This window comes from Squalius cephalus, assembly GCF_949319135.1.
Source record: "Squalius cephalus genome assembly, chromosome: 14".
Classification (NCBI taxonomy): domain Eukaryota; kingdom Metazoa; phylum Chordata; class Actinopteri; order Cypriniformes; family Leuciscidae; genus Squalius; species Squalius cephalus.
Window position 1 is genome coordinate 2,541,993 of NC_137135.1, and position 22,382 is coordinate 2,564,374.

The window sequence follows — 22,382 nt, forward strand, 5'->3', positions numbered from 1 at the left end:
AGGGTTTTGATAAATGTTTATTTGTGTCTCTCAATCATGTATTGCATTGCAATACGTTTTGCCCACCACAATTACAATTATAGAACTAAAACTATTAGGAAATTTAGCATTTAAAATATAATTTTATTGGGAGATATAAAGTAACAACTGATAATATATTGTATTTTAAGTAATCTGTTATACCCTGGATTAGACCAAAACATGATATAACGTATTAAGTGACTTACAGAGCTCTTCTGGAGGCTTTGATGACTGCCAATAATCTGATGAGACACTCGTCTGATTTCTTGAATTTCTGAAGCTCAAACTCCTCCAGCTCTTCCTCTGATGTCAACAACACAAAGACCAAAGCAGACCACTGGGCAGGTGAAAGGTCACCAGATGAGAGACTGCCTTTGCTAAGCTGGGTCTGAATCTCATCCACCAGAGTTTGGTCGTTCAGTTCACTCAGACAGTAGAACAGATTGATGGATCTCTCTGCTGGAAGATTATCTTCTAATTTCTGCTTGATGTACTGAACTATTTCCTTGTTGCTCTGGTCATTGCTGTCTTGCTGTGTTAACAGACCTCGTAAGAGTCGTCGATTGGACTGGAGCGACAGACCGAGGAGGAAGCGAAGGAAAAGGTCCAGGTGTCCATTGTCACTCTCGAGCGCCTTGTCCACTGCAGTCTTGAGAAAATCAATCATGGTTTCATTTCTGTTTTCCTGTTCTGTAGACTCATGATCAAACACACTTATCTTGTCGATGTCTAGAAACAGATGTGCATAAAGGGCTGCAATAAACTCTTGAATGCTCAAGTGAACAAAGCAGTACATGGTACCAAGAATGATCCCTGTTTCCTCCTTAAAGATCTGGGTACACATGCCTGAGTACACTGATGCCTTATAGACGTCAATACCACAGGCTTCCAGGTCTGTGTCATAGAAGATCAGGTTGTTTCTTTCCAGCTGATGAAATGCCAGTTTCCCCAGTGAAAGGATGGCATCTTTATCCCAGGAAACATCTGGTGTGTATTCTCCATCATACTTTCGGCGGCTTTGCTGGATCTGAAAGCGGAGAAAGTGTGTGTACATTTGTGTCAGAGTCTTGGGAGTGTCTTTAGTGTTTGATTCCTGCTGTGTTTTAGAGATCTCATCAGCCTGAGTGTTTTTCACATCATTATTTATTTTCTCCTCCAGAATGTTCTGGAGAACCGTGGCTGAAATCCAGCAGAAGACTGGGATGTGGCACATGATAAAGAGACTCTTTGATTGTTTAATGTGATCTAGGATTGTGTTGGCCTGATTCTCATCGGTGAATCTTTTTTTGAAGTACTCTTGCTTTTGTGCGTCACTGAATCCTCGTATTTCTGTCAGCCGGTCGATACAGTCAGGAGGAATCTTACTGGCAGCTGCTGGTCTGGTGGTGATCCAGATGAGAGCAGAAGGAAGCAGATTTCCCTTCATGAGGTTCGTTAGGAGAACATCCAGAGAGGCTGGTGACGATACATCACGCCACGTCTCATTACAATCAAACTTCAGAGGAAGGCGACATTCATCCAGTCCATCAAGGATGAACAGCACTTTGAATTGATTCCTTCTTGTAAGGTTCAGTCCTTTTGTCTCTGGGAAAAACTGAGTTATAAGTTCCATCAAACTCAGTTTTTCTTTCTCCTTTAAGTTCATCTCTCTGAATGGAAGAGGAAATATGAAGCTGATATCTTGATTTTCTTTTCCTTCAGCCCAGTCCAGAACAAACTTTTGCACAGAGACTGATTTCCCGATGCCAGCGACTCCTTTTGTCAGTACAGTTCGGATCTCCTCGTCTTGTTCAGGTGCTTCAAATAGATGTGTGCATTCAACCTGTATCTCTTGTGCTTCATGACGCCTGGAAGCAACTTCAATCTGTCTCACCTCATGCTCAGTATTGACCTGTTCACTGCTACCCTGAGTGATATAGAGATCTGTGTAGATGTTATTCAGAAGTGTGGAGTCACCTTGCTTCGCAATTCCTTCAAACACACATTGATACTTCTTCTCTAGGCCACATTTCAGCTGATGAATGAAGAACAGCTCATCTAAACACAGGAACAGAAACTAGATAGTTTTAGTCTTAATTTTCTCTCCCACATTTATAAGTGACAATCTGACAGATGATCATGAGTCTCTTACCTTCTAGAGCATCAGCAGCTTCACCTTTCTTCATCTCTCTTAGGTAATGTAGTGTGAGATCAAGAGCTGCTGCTTTAATACTGCATCTATTCTCATTAAAGTCCTTCACAAAGTGTTGTGTGTTCTCATTTTGTAATATTTTCTTAAACTTTTCCAGTTCATGCTTCAGAAATATGATTATTTTGCTCTCAAGATCCTACAAACAAAGCAAGAAAAATAAGGGACAAAACAACACAATTTAACCAGATCCACATCCATATTTGGTCAAAACTATTTATTCAGGAATGAAAAATATTTCTAAAAAATAAAAACAGTTAAAACCAAACATCTCAATTAGCTGCCATTTAACACAAAAAGTATGTTTTTTACATTTTGATTATTATTTTATGGATTCTTAAAAATTCTATTTCATTATTTTTTGCAAAAAAAAGTTCAGTAAACTATTTGTTTGTTATAAATACAAACATTTATGAAAATGTGTTTTCCTACCTGGAAGATCCCAAGAAGATTGTCTTTGAAACTCTTGAGGTTCCTGTGAGTCTGATCGTCTGCGTCCAACGTCTCACATTGAAGCCTGTTAGCCATTGAAATAAATACGGCATTTTCAGCCAAAATATATATTTTTTTTAACTTTAGTTTTTGCTGTTAAAGTATAGGATCTATTTAAGTATAAATAAATAGTGAATTCTGCATCAACAATAGGTATTTTAATATGTTGTACAGCAGTTATGTCAGCACACTGAAATAAATGGGTATTAGACATTTTTTTATTATAATTTTAAATATAAAATTTTATATATTTTTTTTTGCTGATGCTCCCTTTTGGTTTTTATAGCACTGCTGTTTGTAAATTGGAATGAACAAAGTTTTATGAAAAAAAAATGCTGAAATATGTTCTAACAGTCTATGTGTGACTAACAATAAGAAACACATGAAATACCTTTTGTTAGTTGATGGTTTTCTCTCACTGAACTTTGGTCCTTCATCTTTTGAGCAGTCACTCTTCACAGACACAGAGCTGGACACATGTGAGCCTGATCTTTCACTAATGACACAAAGAGCAGGAAGATAAAACACTTTACTACAGGGGACACTGCAGTCTCATTTGAAAGGGTTTAATGTTGCAAATAGTAATTAAATAAAGTATAGCTGTACTTTTGTCCATCTATGACTAAAGATGGATGGAAGGACAAATTCATCTTTTGGTTGTTTTGGTTGTTGTGCTCCTCTTACTTGTGAACATTTAGTCTGTGCTTTTGTTTTTATTTATTTTTAAGTTTAGTGAATATAACGTCTGCTTTAAAAAGCATTATTTATGTTTTTGGATTGTAATGTTGTAACAATTAGTGTAGTGTAATGTGGTTTTAACCCTTTTTTGCACATAATATAGCACAGCCTACATAGTTACATTCACAGTATTTGTTTTCATAGCCTTCAATATGAACATTGTTTGTAAGACAACACTGGGCAGGATGTAAAATAAAAACTTTTTTAAAAAATAAATACATAATTGTAACCAAATAGAAAAATTACAAATATATACCATTTTCGCAATTCAACCAAAAAATACAGACATATGTCACCAAGCCCTAATGGGTATTACAAAAAGCAGAATTCAAATCTAATAAGTTAAAAAAAATTGCTGATTGCTGAAATATGTTCTAACAGTCTATGTGTGACCAACATTAAGTAACACATGTAATACCTTTTGTTAGATGATGGTTTTCTCTCACTGAACTTTGGTCCTTCATCTTTTGACTGGTCACTCTTCACAGACACAGCACTGGACACATGTGAGCCTGATCTTTCACTAATGACACAAAGAGCAGGAAGATAAAACACTTTACTACAGGAAATACTTCAGTCTCATTTGAAAGGGTTTAATGTTGCAAATAGTAATTAAATAAAGTATAGCCGTACTTTTGTCCATCTATGACTAAAGATCAAGTCCATGACCAATATCATGTAGATATTGGACATCACTGAAGGCCTAGGTGTGAAATGCACGGCCCGCCACTGATATATATCTAATAGGAAACACCTGTGGAAAACTAATCAACAAGAAAGACTACAAACTGACTACAAAAATAACTCAGGAACCACTTCAACATAAAAATTCATGATTACATGAAGCACATGTGAGAAAGGTCTGCAACGGGAGAGAGAGGCAGGAGATGAGCATTGCGTAAGTAGGTGCAAATAACAAACACCTGTGTCTTGTAATTGGCATGGAGAGACCGGATAAAAGCCACCAGGAAATGGATACAGACTGAGAGAGAGACTGGACTGGGCCTTTGTGCGTGTCTGAGAACTGAGAAAATGGAAACCCAAGTGCTGCAGTGAAAGAGTTTATTTATGGAGAAAGCGCAGAGCGCAAACTTTTGTTTGTGATTTCTTTGAAATACTTTAATAAAACGCACAAGTCTCAGTCAGTTAACCCCGTCTTCTTCCTTCCTCACACTGAAATCATCACACTTCAGATGCAACGTTTATGACGACCGGAAACACTAACATGGCATCCATGAAGACTGAAAATTCTGGTGTAATACATCCATAATGCAAGGAGACTTTTATATCCTTTAATATATATATATATATATAGCTGTAAAGACCCTAGCTCAAATAAAGGGAATATTAATAATTAATCAGGGATATGATTAATCATATCGCATACAGGTTAAATCACCCGAAAAGGGTATACTTTTGCCAATGTATCTATATAGAGGGATAATTAAATACAACGGATTATAATCAATTATTAATACAGGTAGGCAAAAATAGATCAATTGTATGTCAATAATCAATCACAACGAATTATAATTAACCATTAATATAACAATAGTCTAGAATAGATCAATTCTCAGGATAACCCTTAATCTATAATCTGAATAATCTAGTCCAGCGAACGGATCGCACAATCTTTTATCAACTCTCAAGAAAAGTTATCCTTTTATAGACTCTCACGAAAAGGCTATTTTTCTGGCCATGAAAAATAACTTTTCTGTTCTATAAAAAGAATAATTAAAGTATCAACAAATGTAAAGCTTGTAGCTTAGATCGAACATTTAAGGGACTTTGTAATGTGAGCAGCAGAGAGAGACAATCAAGAATATAATGGGTTTTAATAAATGAATGTTGCTGAGGAAAGAAGGCGTGTGCGTCGGTCTTTCGGAGCTGGGCGTGCTCTCTCGTCTCTTCTGGGGAGAGCAGAGTCGCGGGGAATTTAAAGGTCCGTTGAAAGTGAAGTTACCAAAGAAATAATTCAGGCGTAGGTGGAAGTTCATTTCACTCGTAGGTGGAAATGAACAAAGGAGAATATGAAAAACAAAGACAAAAGACTAAAACTAAAGCTAAAAAGAAAACCGAAGTGAAGAAAGCTCAGTCAGACCGAGAGTCCGAGACGGTTAACAAGATACCAAGAACGGCAGGTAAAGAAGGTGGAAATACAAAGTTATATTCATAAGCATGAATATGAGCACTTATAGTTCACTCCTTCAACTAGAAAATCATAAACTAAGCTATGAACTGGGAAACACACAAGAGTATATTGTATACATTTGACATGCTTATGTTCTAAGTTTAATGTTCAAAGTTCGTGTATATGTGTGTGTGTGTGTGTGGAATGCAACAATTCTGGAGTTCTTCTGGGCCACCTAGATTCCTGCTTGCAGGGGGGGGACTTGGCGATGGTTCTGCCCAACTTCATTCGGCAGCAAAAGTGTCAGAAGGGCAATTTGATTCAGACTGTTTGGCGCTAAGCTGTAATTTACAATTATGAGTTTAAGGGTTAAAAGTTTCCCTAAGATTTATAATGACAAGTCATCGGAATCTGTCCATATGCTACCTAGCCTATATCTTTCTTTCTTTATTTATTTATTTATAAAGCACTATTCCAACAACAATAAGTTGTACCAAAGTGCTGTACAAGCAATTCTAAAATAAAAAATAAAACACAATAAAACAACACCACAATAAAATCCACATAGTAAAACATAGATGCACAAGAGCTCATCCCTCTACACCTAAAGAGGACATATGAAATAAGTGAATTTTCAAAAAGGCTTTTAAAAGAGCCTAAAGTTGGAGCAGACCTAATATAAAGTGGTAGCATATTCCATATGGTCTGAGCTGTCGACACGACAGATCTCGTCACAGTTGTTGTTGTTGGTGCGTCCTACGATGTGAATAGAGGCCGATCCTTGACGCACATGGCCGGCCACAGGCGTCGCACACAAAATGGCTAGATGTTGTTCTAGATGTTAAGGCATTGTGCTTTCTGCGTCTTCGTTTGTCTACTGCAGAAGTGATGCGGCTGAGCTCAAAGGAGTGTATGGCATTATGGCACTGTGCTCGCCATGATGTCCTGTCTGCAACCATCTCTTCAAGGTCATTTGGGTCCATGTTGCATAGTTTCAAATTGGCTTTGAGGCCGTCCTTGTAGCGTTTTAGTTGCCCTCCTTGAGCGCGCATGCCACTCTGGAGTTGTCCATAAAAACCTGCTTCGGTAGGCGTGAATCTGCCATACGTACAACATGTCCAGACCAGCGAAACTGCGCAGCAAGCAGGAAGGCCTCAATACCAGTGATGCCACAGGTCTGAAGTACCTCAGTATTTGGGGTCTTGTCCTGCCATTTGACATGTGCAATACGACAGAGACAGCGCATATGGAACTGATCAAGTTTGGTAATCTGCCGGCGATAAATGGTCCAGGACTCAGATCCATACAGCAGCACTGTGAGGATGACTGCCTTATATACTGCCACCTTTGTTTCCAATCGAATACCGTGCTCATCCCATACTCTCTTGGACAGTCGACCGAAGGCAAAACTAGCTTTTGCGATGCGGGCACTGATGTCGGAGTCCGCTGTCGTATCAGCTGTAAGAATGCTACCAAGGTAGCAGAATTTGTCAACGGCCGCCAGCACTGTCTCGCCTGCAGTGATTACCGGTGGATTGGAGTTTGACTTGTTCACCGCTTGAAGCATGACTTCTGTCTTCTTAAGACTGACAGTGAGCCCAAACCTAGAAGCTGCAGTTCTAAAACAATCGAATAGTGACTGAGCTTCAGTAAGGGTGTGCGCCATCAGTGCACAATCATCTGCATATAGGAGGTCACGCAGAATTGCTGAATGTGTCTTTGTACGAGCCTGAAGCCTGCGTAGATTGAAGACACAGCCATCTGTGCAGAACTGGATTGGAATGCCCAAGTCGCAGTCCTTAAAAGCCACAGACAGCATCATGGAAAAAAAGATGCTGAATAACAGTGGGGCAAGCACACATCCCTGTTTGGTGCCAGTGGAGATGCCAAATGGGTCAGACAGTTTGCCATCATCCAGAACCTGACCGAGCATGCCATCATGAAATAAACGGATGATGTTAATACATTTCTCTGGACATCCAATCTTATGAAGAATGAGCCAGAGCCCGGTGCGGGAAACTGAGTCGAAGGCTTTCATGAGGTCAATAAAGATCATATAAAGGTCAAGGTGTTGTTCTCTGCACTTCTCCTGGATCTGCCTAGCAGTAAACACCATGTCCATAGTACCGCGGCCTGTACAAAATCCACACTGACTTTCCGGGATGATGTCACTGTCATGAACATGTTGTTGGAGGCGGTTCAGCAGAATTCGTGCCAAAACTTTGCCTGCAATGGAGAGCAACGAGATGCCACGATGATTGTCACAGCAGGCTCTGTCTCCCTTGCGCTTGTAGATGTGAACAATCAATGCGTCTTTAAAATCTTGAGGCACAGCTTCCTCGCTCCATATTTTACAGAATAATGCATTGAGTGCGGCAAGAAGAGATAGTCCGCCTTCCTTCAGCACCTCACTTGGAATGCCATCAGGACCCGGGGCTTTACCAGAGGGCAAAGTGGTATAAAGCGGTAGCATATTACATAGCTTAGGGGCAACTACAGCAAAGGCCCTATCACCCCGTTGCTTGTATTTTGTGCGTGGTACAGACAGCATAATCCCTTTCTCTGCAGATCTTAAAGATCTAGAGGGCTTATGGACCTATATGTATGCTTTAATTAAATGTTATACGTTGTATACAGAAGAGAAAATGCATTTCGCAAGTTTTATTTGCACGTTTAAAAAGTTAGATTACATATTTCAACTAGCTAGCTTGTATGTTGGCAATCTATCCTGAAGTTAAAGCGTTCTTTCGAGCTATGAACCGCGTACATGTGACGTCACATGGGGCGGGGCAATGCGAACCTCCAAACTCCACCGAGTCCATTTCGCCCGATGCCTTTATGGCTGAAGCCTTTTAGTCTGAGGCTGTTTCGTCTGATGCCTAATTGTACGAGACCTGAGACCTGACATCATTTCTCCTGAGACCTGAAGCTTTTCAGTCTGAGGTGCGATGCCATTTTGTCCAATGACTGAAGCCTTTTAGTCTGATGCATGATGCCTTGTCTTCATATGGTTGAGGTCTGAGGATGTCCTAAAATGTACACCGTACTCCTGCTGTCTATGATGTCATCAGTAATAATCCAACAACAGTAAAGCTGAGAGAGAAAACTCACTCACAGTTCTTGAATGAAAAACATGCAGATAGCCTACTCTCAAATACCAAAAGCACTCTTTGTTTATTGCTTGTAATATGTTTTTTGTTCCTCTTTGTTATTTTCTAGCCTTTATGTTTTGAAGCTATATTAGTTTATTTAATTAAAATTCTTAACATGCAATTGTTTAATTAAAAAAATTACGTAATAAGTACTTAATCTTTTTAGAATTAGTTACATATGGAATTATAAGTTTTATTAATAAAATAAATTAATAATAAAAAAGCAGATCAAGAATCATTTTGGAGTCTGATCGTGAGGTGCTTAAAGATTCCCACCCCTACTATGCAATGATTTATTTTCTTTGTTGAATAATGCAGAAGATAAAGAGCTTAAAAAATAATTGCATATTAAATCACAATCGCAATATTGTTAAAAACAAACAAACACAATTAGATTATTTTCCAAAATCATTCAGCCCTAACCTTTAAACCGTAATGCAGTGCACTTTAATCTGGGTTTGTACAGGACTTTACATATATGGTACATTAAACATATTTATACCATGGTCTGGGTGAATACTCGATTCTGATTGGCTGCAGGGTGTCCGTTAAAAAGTGATAATGTACACCTAGGAAAGGCTTCCCGTCAATTTGCCTGATGACAGTTCTAAATGATTGCGCTGGCTCAAACTCACTGATCAACTGCTGCGGTCGGGTCGCTGTGGCCACGTTGCTTGGCAACGCCTGTATACGGGAGATATTAAATAGTGCGCTCGACTTAATAAATAAAAACCCTCACGATTTTTACTCTAAAACACATTAAAGTATTATTAATTGATTAAATATTTCTTTCTTTCGTAAGTGACCATGGTATAAGCGGGTTAATGCCCTTCGAGGTGTCCATTATCAGGTATTAATGGACCTCCGCTGCGCGTCGGACGGTTCACGCCTCGCCGTCGTCCATTAAAACCTGATAATGGACACCTCGTCGGGCATTAACCCTTACTTAACTGTGCTAAATGTTCCTGTAAATTAAATATGAAACCAGTTTCAAGTCATTTTTAACCTGAGACAATCTAAAAACATTTATAGGAAGTTCTTAATTGTTTTGCACAGTATTTGACATGGCAATGGTGAGAGCAAACACTCCTTGTTGATCAGACTTTGTTCTTTACAGGACAAACCTGAAACTCCAGTAGTGTTTAAAATGATCCTGTGAAAACAGTCGCAGTCTTACCTCTGTTTCTCTGAGAGACTCTTAGAGAGAAAGTGCTTTCCTCGCTCCTCTGACATTACTGCAGATAAACTGCCACTGGAAACAGCTCAGCACTGGTGTCTGTGTGTTGGTGAAGACACTCAGAGGCTCAGCATGACCTGGACATGACAATGAGGCACTGAGATTAACATCATGATAGTTCAGAAGGATAAACACATAATGATGAAAATTTAGAACTAAAGAAAATGTTAAGCCAACAAACGATACACAGTCCTCATGCACTGCACTTTATCAGTTACACTGGACTCTGAGTCAACATTATTCTTCACCCTGACATTTACTCTAATGCATCCCATACTGCACTGCTCACCGCAACATAACACTCCTGTGAACTGTTTATTATTGTGTTTTTCATATCGTGCTCTGTGTATAGTATAATAATGTACTATATATCGTTCATAGTTCAAAAATTTTCATATTGTCTTCTTAATGATATAATTTGGATAGTTTTCTTTTAGAAAGACAAAAGGTTCATGGTGGAGAAAAAACTTTTTCTTTACCTTGACATGTTTCGACTGCAACCTGCAGTCTTCCTCAGAAGCGTCATCTGACAGCTGTGACGTGTCGTTTATCAGCTGTTATTTCCTGGGCGTGGCCACGCCCTGCCCCCCCTCCGCTCGATGTTCTCTGGAGGATGGTGTTCCATGTGTGTGAGAGCATGTAGGCTCCCTCGTCCCGGTTGATGGTGTCTTTGGCCCGCTTCCTGATTTCAATCGCCTCCTTTATCCATCTTCTGTATCTGTTTGGTTCTGATCTGATGATGTGTCCGTTGTCCCAGTCCATAATGTGGTTATTTCGTTTGCAATGATCTGATATGGCTGATTTTAGTTGTTCCTGTTGCGCTTTTTCCTTTTGAGTTCTTGTGAGTCGTCCTGTTGTTTCTTTTTCACATTCTTTCTGATGTTCTTTCTTTCTTGTGTTGAATGACCTGCCTGTTTCTCCTACGTATGTTTTATTGCATGATTTGCATGGTATCTCGTATATGACGTTACATTTTTTGTCTTGCTCTATTTTGTCCTTGGGGTGTACCAGTAACTGCCTTAACTTTGTGTATGGTTTTACTACTGTGTTTATGTTGTATTTTCTCATTGCCCGCTGTAATGGTTCTGTTATGCCTCTGATATATGGTAGGGTTACTATGTCCTTGTTTCCGGTTTCTGATTTCGGTTTGGGTTTTGTTTTTGGTCTGGTTTGCTTGTTTGTGACTTGTTCTTTTCCTTTATTTATGGCCCATGTCGGATATTGGCAGCGTGCAAGTGCGTGTCTGATGTGTTTTTCCTCTTTCTGTCTGTCTCTTTCCTCCGTGATGAAACTGGTCCGTTCATAAAGTGTTCTCACTACTGATAATTTATGCGCCGTAGGATGTTCAGATGTCCAGAGTAAATATTGGTCAGTGTGTGTTGGTTTCCTGTAGACTGTTATTTTGATGCTGTCATCGTCTCTGTGGTGGATCTTTAAATCTAAAAAAGCTATGGTTCTGTTGCATTCTTCCTCATGCGTGAATTTTATGTTTCCAGTGGGGTCAATACTGTTTATGTGGTCCGTGAGTTCCTGTGTATGTCCGTTTTTTATTTTTTCCAGTATATCGTCTACATAACGTTTCCAGAGGGTGGGTCTGCAATGAGACGGTGCTGTGACTATGGCTTTGGTTTCCAAATCTATGGAACACCAAAAATACACAAAAAGGACATCCCACTACGCCCAATAGTAGACAGTATCGGCTCGGTTACTTACAACCTATCAAAAGCATTAGTTGAAATCATAAAACCCCTCAAAGCCATAGTCACAGCACCGTCTCATTGCAGACCCACCCTCTGGAAACGTTATGTAGACGATATACTGGAAAAAATAAAAAACGGACATACACAGGAACTCACGGACCACCTAAACAGTATTGACCCCACTGGAAACATAAAATTCACGCATGAGGAAGAATGCAACAGAACCATAGCTTTTTTAGATTTAAAGATCCACCACAGAGACGATGACAGCATCAAAATAACAGTCTACAGGAAACCAACACACACTGACCAATATTTACTCTGGACATCTGAACATCCCACGGCGCATAAATTATCAGTAGTGAGAACACTTTATGAACGGACCAGTTTCATCGCGGAGGAAAGAGACAGACAGAAAGAGGAAAAACACATCAGACACGCACTTGCACGCTGCCAATATCCGACATGGGCCATAAATAAAGGAAAAGAACAAGTCACAAACAAGCAAACCAGACCAAAAACAAAACCCAAACCGAAATCAGAAACCGGAAACAAGGACATAGTAACCCTACCATATATCAGAGGCATAACAGAACCATTACAGCGGGCAATGAGAAAATACAACATAAACACAGTAGTAAAACCATACACAAAGTTAAGGCAGTTACTGGTACACCCCAAGGACAAAATAGAGCAAGACAAAAAATGTAACGTCATATACGAGATACCATGCAAATCATGCAATAAAACATACGTAGGAGAAACAGGCAGGTCATTCAACACAAGAAAGAAAGAACATCAGAAAGAATGTGAAAAAGAAACAACAGGACGACTCACAAGAACTCAAAAGGAAAAAGCGCAACAGGAACAACTAAAATCAGCCATATCAGATCATTGCAAACGAAATAACCACATTATGGACTGGGACAACGGACACATCATCAGATCAGAACCAAACAGATACAGAAGATGGATAAAGGAGGCGATTGAAATCAGGAAGCGGGCCAAAGACACCATCAACCGGGACGAGGGAGCCTACATGCTCTCACACACATGGAACACCATCCTCCAGAGAACATCGAGCGGAGGGGGGGCAGGGCGTGGCCACGCCCAGGAAATAACAGCTGATAAACGACACGTCACAGCTGTCAGATGACGCTTCTGAGGAAGACTGCAGGTTGCAGTCGAAACATGTCAAGGTAAAGAAAAAGTTTTTTCTCCACCATGAACCTTTTGTCTTTCTAAAAGAAAACTATCCAAATTATATATTGTTCACTACCTGTACTTGTCTCTTATGTATACAGTGTATATTGTAATTTGTGTATATTGTTAATACTGTACATGTGTTGTGTATATATTCTGTACCTGTCACCTGTCATGCTGCAGAGTTTGCACAAAAGAATTTCCCACCTGTACACTTGTGTTTATGGTGTCGTGACAAAGTCATTTGATTTGATATTTATATACAGGGATTAAAACACTGAGAAGAAGTGTAATTTTATACACTAATTTATTTTAATATATGACCTTCTTATAGTTATTTTTAATTTGATCATTACTTTATGTTCACAATCTATTTTAATAATTTAAATTGATCCCACAATAATGTTCTTTCAGTAAATGTGATGTACTCAGTATGCAGAGTGAACTGAAAAATTCTAATTTCATTCCTCATTTTTGTACCTTTTTTTTTTTTTTTTGACAAACCAAAATACAAAAACATTTGGAATATCCACAACAGGTCTGTGTCTAGGATTGCGTGTGTAATGGAGGCCAGCTAGTAGTTGCTGTGCAAGTAAACCTCACTCCTCTGATCTCAATAGGCGCTCTAGCGACAGATGCTAGAGGCTGCAGTCTTTAGCCTCCTTGTTAGAACGCCTGACTCTCATGCCGGAGACCCGGGTTCGAGACCCGCACGGAGCGGGGTGTGAAGGACCCGGGTGAGAGGGGTTACATTGGTGCCGTGACCCGGATGGGAGTGAGGTTTAGGGGGGTGAGTGTAACGGAGGCCAGCTAGTAGTTGCTGTGCAAGTAAACCTCACTCCTCTGATCTCAATAGGCGCTCTAGCGACAGATGCTAGAGGCTGCAGTCTTTAGCCTCCTTGTTAGAGCGCCTGACTCTCATGCCGGAGACCCGGGTTCGAGACCCGCACGGAGCGGGGTGTGAAGGACCCGGGTGAGAGGGGTTACACGTGCCTGAGCTGTCATTTTGTAAACTTGGTGGGCCAGCATTAATATGCAGTGTTGGTCAGACTTCAATTCGATTCATGATTCATAGGTTTTTTTTTTTTTATTGTTTTTTTTTGCTACTTCAGAATTATTCACTTCGATTTGTAATGACATTTGATCAGATTTAAACAACATGCATTTAAAGGATTTTTAAAAATACTTTGTTTCTGTAATGTGTCTTGTAAGAAAAATAAACTACTTATGATTGTTTATTGCACCAAAAGCAATTTAAAAGGAACTTTAAATATACTGTATGTTCAGTTGAACCCAGCCAGAATAGTCTCAAGTTATGGATGTAACCCTGGTTCCCTATCCGTCTGGTTCCCTGTCATCATCTTTGTATTTTGCATTCAGTCTAAGGAGCGTCTATTAAGGGGAGTGACCTCCCTACTTAAAAACCCAACTTTAGCTGAGGAGGGGGACAAACCAAGCGGAGGGTTAACTGATGGACCTAACACAGCTTCGTTTTGAGATATGTGATATGTTCGATACTGCCTAACACTCATTCGCCATACTGCCATCCCAAGGATATCAGGGGAGAGCCAGCTCATATTCTGATTATGAAAAGTTATACCCTACCGAAGGGGAGCAAACCCTGCTCACGACCCAATATACAGGAACGTGAAACGGAGGGATATCTGCAAACTGACCGACCTAGTTTCAATTAACCTAATCTCCCTTAGGGGAACTTAAGCATAATTCTGGGAGCCTAGATTATTCAAGGTTATAACCTCCAGAAATGCCACTTTTGTTAAAATTTTCTGAATGCTCCCTTCTCTAAACTTCCCGACCACTGTCGGATGTGCTGTAAAGTTCTGGAGCAAGACCGGAGCATCAAGGAGAAGGTTTTTCTCTTTCTCCCTGATGTCAGCCAGGTTCATCCACAGATGCCTCTCCGTAAGCACCATCGCTGCTCTTGAACGGCCAACAGCAGCGGCTGTTTGTTTGATAGCGCGAGCGCAGGGTCTGTGGTGCGGAATAACTCAGCAACCACTTCAGAAGACAATCCTTTCCCCTGATCCAAGTCTCCTAGCAGGTCAGCCTGGTAAGCTTGCAACACAGCTATTGAGTGTAAAGCACCACCAGCCTGGCTCTCTGCCGCATACGCCTCGCCAATGAAGCGTGAGGGTGTTATGTTATAATGTTATATAATATACAGTATAACAATGATTCGTTTTTCTCTATCAATAAAGGTATCCAAACAGCTGTTCACCTCTCTAATAAAGCACATCATATATTAAAGTGGCTTTGGTGTTTCTATGGAAGTAAAAGCGGAAAACGAGGGTAACGAGGATATGACGTCATTGACAGACGACTCAATGACACGGGCCATTACACTGGTTAAAATATCTGACTTCTGTGGATTTAAACATTGCTGGAAACAATTGGGACAATGTAATCAACAAAATATACAACACTGTTTGGTGGTTTTGGGAAATTTTAATCCAAAAATCTTACATATTGTGCCTTTAACTGAAGTGTATGCCTGTCATTCGATGACGACTGCACACAAAATATAGGCTACTATTAAAAACATTATAAACTGCTATGAAAAAGTAAACAGTTGTAGATTAGGCAAAAGCCGCGTAGAAGGGCAAATGGGTGACGGTGAGACGCTGTAGTCGCGGGACAAAACACCGCTCTTCTGTTCCGATTACAACATTAAATAGATTCTACCCGCTCAGTGAAACACCCACTGAGAGTTCTGTTGATTGTGCCCTAGTTATTGGCGATCACACGTGAAAATAGAGACACCAACCACCATAGTCACATGTTTGCCGGGAGCCAGAGCGCCTACATCAAAGCAAATTTAAAAGTGCTGGCTAATGCTAATCGTAAATTCTCTAAGATCATTATTCATGTCGGCACTAATGATGTTCGACTCTGCCAGTCGGAGATCACCAAATTTAATGTTAAAGAGATGTGTGAACTCGCAAGTACGATGTCAGGCATGTTAGGTGCAAGGAATTAATTGTTCGCTTTAAAGGGTTAGTTCACCCAAAACTCTCGAGACTCTCAAAGTTCTCGAGAGCCACGACGCATGCGCCAAAGATGAACGAAAGTCTTACGGGGTTAAACAACATGAGAGAGAGTGATTACTGACAGAACTTTCATTTTTGGGTGAACTAACCCTTTAATTTGTTTTTGTTCATTTCCGCATCATTAGGCAGTGCTGTACGTACGTCCACTTTTGGTATGGCAAGATGTTTTCAAATTTATTTATTTTTCTAAAATTTTAACTTACACCACATTTTTAAATTCCCCTTGACTTTATGAATGTGCATTAATGACAGCTTAATGATTTTTTATATTTTTTGTGCATTTATTTAAAGACCGCATGTACCATTTTTTGTCACTGGTGTTACGTTACTTCTTTGGCAATATTAAAGGTTTTTATGAAATATTATGTCTTTTTTTCAGCACATGTCAGAGTTACAGAAAATAATAATAATGCAACAAATAAGGAGATTATGTTTTATTTATTTTAATCAGGTTTTTTAAAAGTGTGCTTGAATGAGGTTAGTTCGTTTGCGCAGCCATCTATTTGCTATAACAATGAAGATATTTGAAAACCAGTTAAAATCAAGTAATGATGCAATCCTTTAATCTTAACTGTGAGTGTAGCAGAATTAAATGGATGTAAAATTATTACGGTCACATGTGACATTGTATTTAATGTGACAGAAAATAAAACAGTAACACCAGTGACACAATGAATCACCAATGACATGTATAAGACCAAATATCATTATTCTTCAACTATAATTAAGTAGATGCAGGGCCGTCGCTAGTGGGGTGAAAGGTGGTGACAATTATAGGGGCCCCCACTGCCCAGTGCCCAGGGGGCCCCACAAAAACCAGCAGTTATACTATATAGGCCCCTGTTGTATGAATAATTATAATATTTATATTAGTTGCATGCCTGAGATTTAAATGAAAACCACAAAAACATGCAATTTGGTTAAATATTTTTTCCAAATATCTGCTTCTCTTACCTCCCTAAAAATGGTTTAGTCCGATCTAAAGTTATTCAGTCAGTGACAAACCATAGACAATATAAGAAGTGGACAGAGCCATCTCATTGGAACTCAATTGAGACAAGTGAAGGCCATTTTTAGCGTTTTTTTAGCACTTCCGCTCCTGACGCGCAGACTCAAACCGAATCAAACTAAGCTTGATGACGTGAGCAACCTGTCTGACAGATGTAAATCTTCTAGTAGCTGTGCATGCAAACTACCAACGTTAATCTTGCAGAGACGGCGAGCTTGAGCAAAGAGTTCTTTGGAGTGAGTGAGCAGGATTCTGATGAATTATTTTGTATAGTATTTATTTTAAAATGTAACGCCCTTGACGTCCCCCCGATTGCCCGCGAGCTTCTCCTCCTGTCTGTACGGTAATCTCTCTACTGTGCGACAGAGAGTCGCGTGGTTATGACGCAATCGTTAGCCTATTTTTACAAAAACTGCTTCTACGGGGTCATAATGTAACATAGAAGGTAATGGAGCCCTTTATACATTGTCGTGTTTCTTTAGAAATAAATAATGGACAAATGGAGTCTTTAAACGCCTCAGATGTAAAGTTATTCGCTGTCAAAGTGACGCCAAAATGAATGGGAGTCACTGGAATGCTAACGCAAGTGAAGTTCTGCTACAAGATGGCGGCACGCGGCCGGCTTCAACTTCCGGTCGATGGATTACCCGCTTGTGACAAACATCAGATGGACCCAATGAAATTGTAAGTCCCACCCCAGCTCGTGAACTGAACCAATCACAGTTGAGGCGGCAGTGCCTGAAGTTAACGATGAACTTGGTGGAAGAGCAGGAGACTGACTGACTGAAAATTTCGTGGAAAAGAAAACATAAATCAGGGTACCAGAAACGCCATGAACAGAAGGAGAGGGAGGCCAGGAGAGTTGTTGTATCCCAGTCGATAAAGACGTTCTTAAAGACAGGTTGCATTGTTATTTCGCTGGGAATAAGAAAACTACCGTCGACTAAAGCGGCGCCTGCCGGCCCGGTACTGTCACTCCTCATTATCGCTGCGCACCACAACCGACCGAATGATTATGTGGTCAAAATTTCTCTTTTTAAAGGACAAGTTCGGTATTTTACACTTAAAGCCCTGCTTAGGTTTCTTTCGCTTTCCCCCCCACCTACAGAATGGGTGTATAGGTGCACTGGAACAATCCTTTCTAAAACGCATTAACCTTTCGTTTACAAAGACGTGAAACTCACCGAGTGGTCAGGGGTGTTCACTGATATGCTCACACAAAAATCGCTGCAAAAGATGCTTTCCAACAGGTGTTTTACCATTCGTTGTAAAACTGTGGACATATTTTTCCAAACGCCTTACACCCGAACATTCTTCCGTTGAGAGCTTGAATAATAGACACTCCAGCCCAGTTGGTGGCGATAATGCACCTTTGCAAGCAAACCACTGGCATTTCATTGTTTGCGATCCGCCGTAAAAAAAAAAACAAGAAGAAGAAGAAGAAGAAGAAGAAGAAGAAAACAACCCCATTTCAGTTTCCGCGCGGAGTAATACCGTACCTCACAGCACATCCAATACAAGTCAATGGAGGAGACAAAAACTACGATAAAACCTGTTGGAAAGCATCTTTTGCAGCGATTTTTGTGTGAGCATATCAGTGGACACCCCTGACCACTCGGTGAGTTTCACGTCTTTGTAAACGAAAGTTTAATGCGTTTTATGAAGGATTGTTCCAGTGCACATATGCAACCATTGTGTAGGTGGGGGGGAGAAGCGAAAGAAACCTAAAATTCTCGGGTCCAAATTTTAATCTTAAAGGAGAACTCCGGTCAATTTTAACATTGAGCTAATTTTTTTGTACATTTGGAGTGCTGTCAATACAGAGAACAACGACAAAAATCGGTGTTGCCTACACCGAGTTATTCTATTTTTAAAATTTGCACCCTGTTGACTTCAATGGGGCAAGTACTAAACCTGCTTTTAGCCTCTTAACATCCTTGATGTGTCATTACAAGTGCACAGAAAATGTGAGTGATTCCTTCTGAGTGAACACGAGTGGATCTGACTGCAGTAGATGTGAAAGATATGTATAAAAATGATGTTATTTAAGCCAGCGCAAATACCTGTATTTTCTTCCTGTTTTCGGGTGAAGTCCAAAGTAGTCGATTGCCGAGTTCACGTGCGTGATTATAGGTACTAAACCTATGCGCGTGAACTCGGTAATCGACTACTTTGGACTTCACCCGAAAACAGGAAGAAAATAAAGGTATTTGCGCTGGCTTAAATAACATCATTTTTATACATTTCTTTCACATCTACTGCAGTCAGACTCACTCGTGTTCACTCAGAAGGAATCACTCACATTTTCTGTGCACTTGTAATGACACATCAAGGATGTTAAGAGGCTAAAAGCAGGTTTAGTACTTGCCCCATTGAAGTCAACAGGGTGCAAATTTTAAAAATAGAATAACTCGGTGTAGGCAACACCGATTTTTGTCGTTGTTCTCTGTATTGACAGCACTCCAAATGTACAAAAAAATTAGCTCAATGTTAAAATTGACCGGAGTTCTCCTTTAACTGTTCTATTTCATCAGAAACGATCTGTAAACAGGGCTTTAAGTGTAAAATACCGAACTTGTCCTTTAACATAAGAGTTAAAAAATGTACACGAGTCAGGACGCATTGCATTATGCAGCTGACCTGCCGGCTGATGAAGTATTACATCAAGAAAACATGAATACAACACATTGCACTTGGATGAATACATAGATTTATTTAATAATATTTCCAGTTCCATATTATCTTTATTAAAAAATAAGACAATAAATGATTTTATTTTTTAAATTTGACTGCATTCTTGTCCATTTCTAAATGTTTACTTTTTGATTTATGAATTATAACAGACTGATGGGGAAAAAAACATTATTTTGCATTTATTTTACTTTTTTTAAATTGGTTTTATTATTATTCAACAATTTCTTGCTTTTTCTCAGTTTTTATTAGTTGTAATTTTTATATAAACATTTAACTTTTAAAATCAACATCAACATCACAATCAAAACAACATCACCATCTTCTGATATTTGGGCCTCCATGCTCATCTATTTACAGTATATGATATTGGTGGTAGGGGCCCACATGAATATTTTTTCAGGGGCCCCCGAATCCTCTAGCTACGGCCCTGAGTAGATGAGACTAAATTTTTACATTTGGCATATAATATAAATGAATAGCTTTGAACTTTATCTATAAATGGGAGTCACTGGTGTTACTGGTGTTACCCATAAGAAAGGTGACACCAGCGACAGTAAACCAGTGACAATTTTCATTTGACAAAATGGCTGCTGCAAGGTATCAAACCACATGTTGTCAATCATGGTCTAAATTAATTAGTTTAATCCATTTGTATTCTAGTTTTTTTTTTACAATTACATAACAATAAAGTAAGTCATACCAGTGAGTTCAACTAAAAGCTTCATATGAAATCATGAGATAAATGAGAAGATTTCTGCTAACTGACACAACTCCAGGGGACCACTGCTTTCATTATACATTTTATAATATTTATTCTGCTTTTTTATATATATCATTTACATAATATATTTGATAGTTATGTATAAATTATTGTATTTTAAATGGTGTAAAAACCTGTTATTGTCCTCAAAATAAAGCATTTTCCCTCTGTACATGGCTGTGGGGACGAGCACTTCTGTGGTGCTTGGAATTCTACATAATTAATAAAAATCAAATATTGCCACATTGATGTTCAAATTGTTCAAATAACATATTGTTTTATTTTAAAATGTAAAGAAATTGTAACCCTAAAGTGTTTTTAAGTGTAATATTTCTGTAAAGGCTACAGGGACAGAACAATGGACATTTCCATAGAATGACCCTATAATGACAGAAGGCTAAATGTGCAATAATGTGTTGATCATTTTAGCCACTTGTAATTCCTTTAACATTATAATTGTTGTGGTAAGCTTGTAGAGTAGGACTGAAACGTTGTGAAAGTACTGCAGTGTGCTACCCATGCAGAAAAAAAATAATAAATAAATTGAAATATATTTTAAAGTGTCAAAAATATATGTGGCATATATTCCAAATACATTGAAATATATGTGCATTGTTGTTCACTTATATTTATCATTTTGAAATATATTCTGAAATATAACAAAAATATATGATGTTAAGTGTGAAATATATTTACATTTATAACATGTAATGTAAAATATATTTCAAAATATATTCTGAAAATATATTTCAAATATATTTCTTTTGTGTATGGTAATTTCACCATCTCAACATGTTTCTAACCATATGGAGCTCAGCACAGTGTGTTTTGCGTAAAAATGTTTACATGCATTCATGACAAAATAATTACAACTGAAACTTTATTATGCTACTAACTTTATTATTATTATATAGTAGCCTATATAATTAAAACAGACAAACATGGCTGATGTTGGCTCATTTACTCCAAGCCTATCCTAACGATAAACCCCTGGCAAATCAGTGGCTGTAATCAATCATAAATCATATTCACTCAGATGTACAAACTATTGAGAATACATGAACAGTATAAAATAAATAAAAATGCTTAACTTAGTTCGACGCTGAAATAACGTGACTGGAAACTGTTTGTGTAAGCCGAGGAGCGCGCGCTAATATTTTCAGTGGAGCTTTAACATGAAACAGGAAAATCATGAATATTCATGTAAGCTCCACCCAGTGTCACCAAAGATCTCAGACACCCACTAACTGGAAAGACTGGATTGTCCAAAAAACATTTTCGATTGCGCATTAATACAAAACGACATCCTAAAACTAGAAAAGAAAAGAAAAAAACATTTTTAGAAAAAGCATTGTTCATTTCTACAAAATTGATGTGCATAAAATGGTTTGTTTTAGTAATTCCTGGCTTCTTTTGGTCGTTTGTTCTTGTTTTGCAACAGGTATAATTTTATATAAATGTTATACTTTAACATAATCATCACACTAACTCATGTGAAACTTTCGTATGAAATCCGCTCATATTCCCCAGATTACAGTAATGGTGGAAGTATTAAAGCTTACTTGCAGTAGTTCAGACGCTCTTGTCCTACAGGAACAGAATCCAGAAGTCTTTAAACACTTTCAGTTTGAGATCGCTGTTGAGACTCACCTGTGCGATCCATATGACTGATGTGTGTCACGTGGTACGATTCAATCTTCAGTAGGCCTATAATAGTTCAGTCTGTAGTAAAAGAGATTCTGCGTCATTGTCTGCTTTTTTCATCTGAAGACTTTTATTATTTAACATCAAAAGCAGCGTTCTGGGACATTATAGGCTATAAACGAGATTACACCTGTGTTGTTGTTCTATGGTTTACTGGTGTTTGGTAAACCAGCTTTGGTGCATTAGCGCCTCCTGCTGGACAGAGTTTGGAGAGCCTTTCATGCCGGTTCAAGGTTTGCGTGACTTGGGGAGTATTTCGAAAACTTGGTGGGGAAGCATTATTTT

At 38.9% G+C, this 22,382-nt stretch overlaps 1 protein-coding gene across 1 annotated transcript in view; it reads right to left on the bottom strand.

Annotated features, from left to right (window-relative positions):
* The window catches only part of LOC307171184 (NACHT, LRR and PYD domains-containing protein 3-like), a 62,050-nt gene extending 40,427 nt beyond the window's left edge, over positions 1 to 21,623 (bottom strand). Inside the window, exons 1-7 of the mRNA XM_079892665.1 lie at positions 21,485 to 21,623; positions 9,900 to 10,036; positions 3,858 to 3,962; positions 3,093 to 3,197; positions 2,642 to 2,726; positions 2,153 to 2,348; positions 228 to 2,058 (exon numbers count right to left, since the gene is read on the bottom strand). Coding sequence (XP_079748791.1) covers positions 228 to 2,058; positions 2,153 to 2,348; positions 2,642 to 2,726; positions 3,093 to 3,197; positions 3,858 to 3,962; positions 9,900 to 9,955 — 2,378 coding nt within the window. The 5' untranslated portion in view covers positions 9,956 to 10,036; positions 21,485 to 21,623. The remainder of the gene's footprint in view (positions 1 to 227; positions 2,059 to 2,152; positions 2,349 to 2,641; positions 2,727 to 3,092; positions 3,198 to 3,857; positions 3,963 to 9,899; positions 10,037 to 21,484) is intronic.
* Between the last annotated feature and the right edge of the window lie 759 nt (positions 21,624 to 22,382).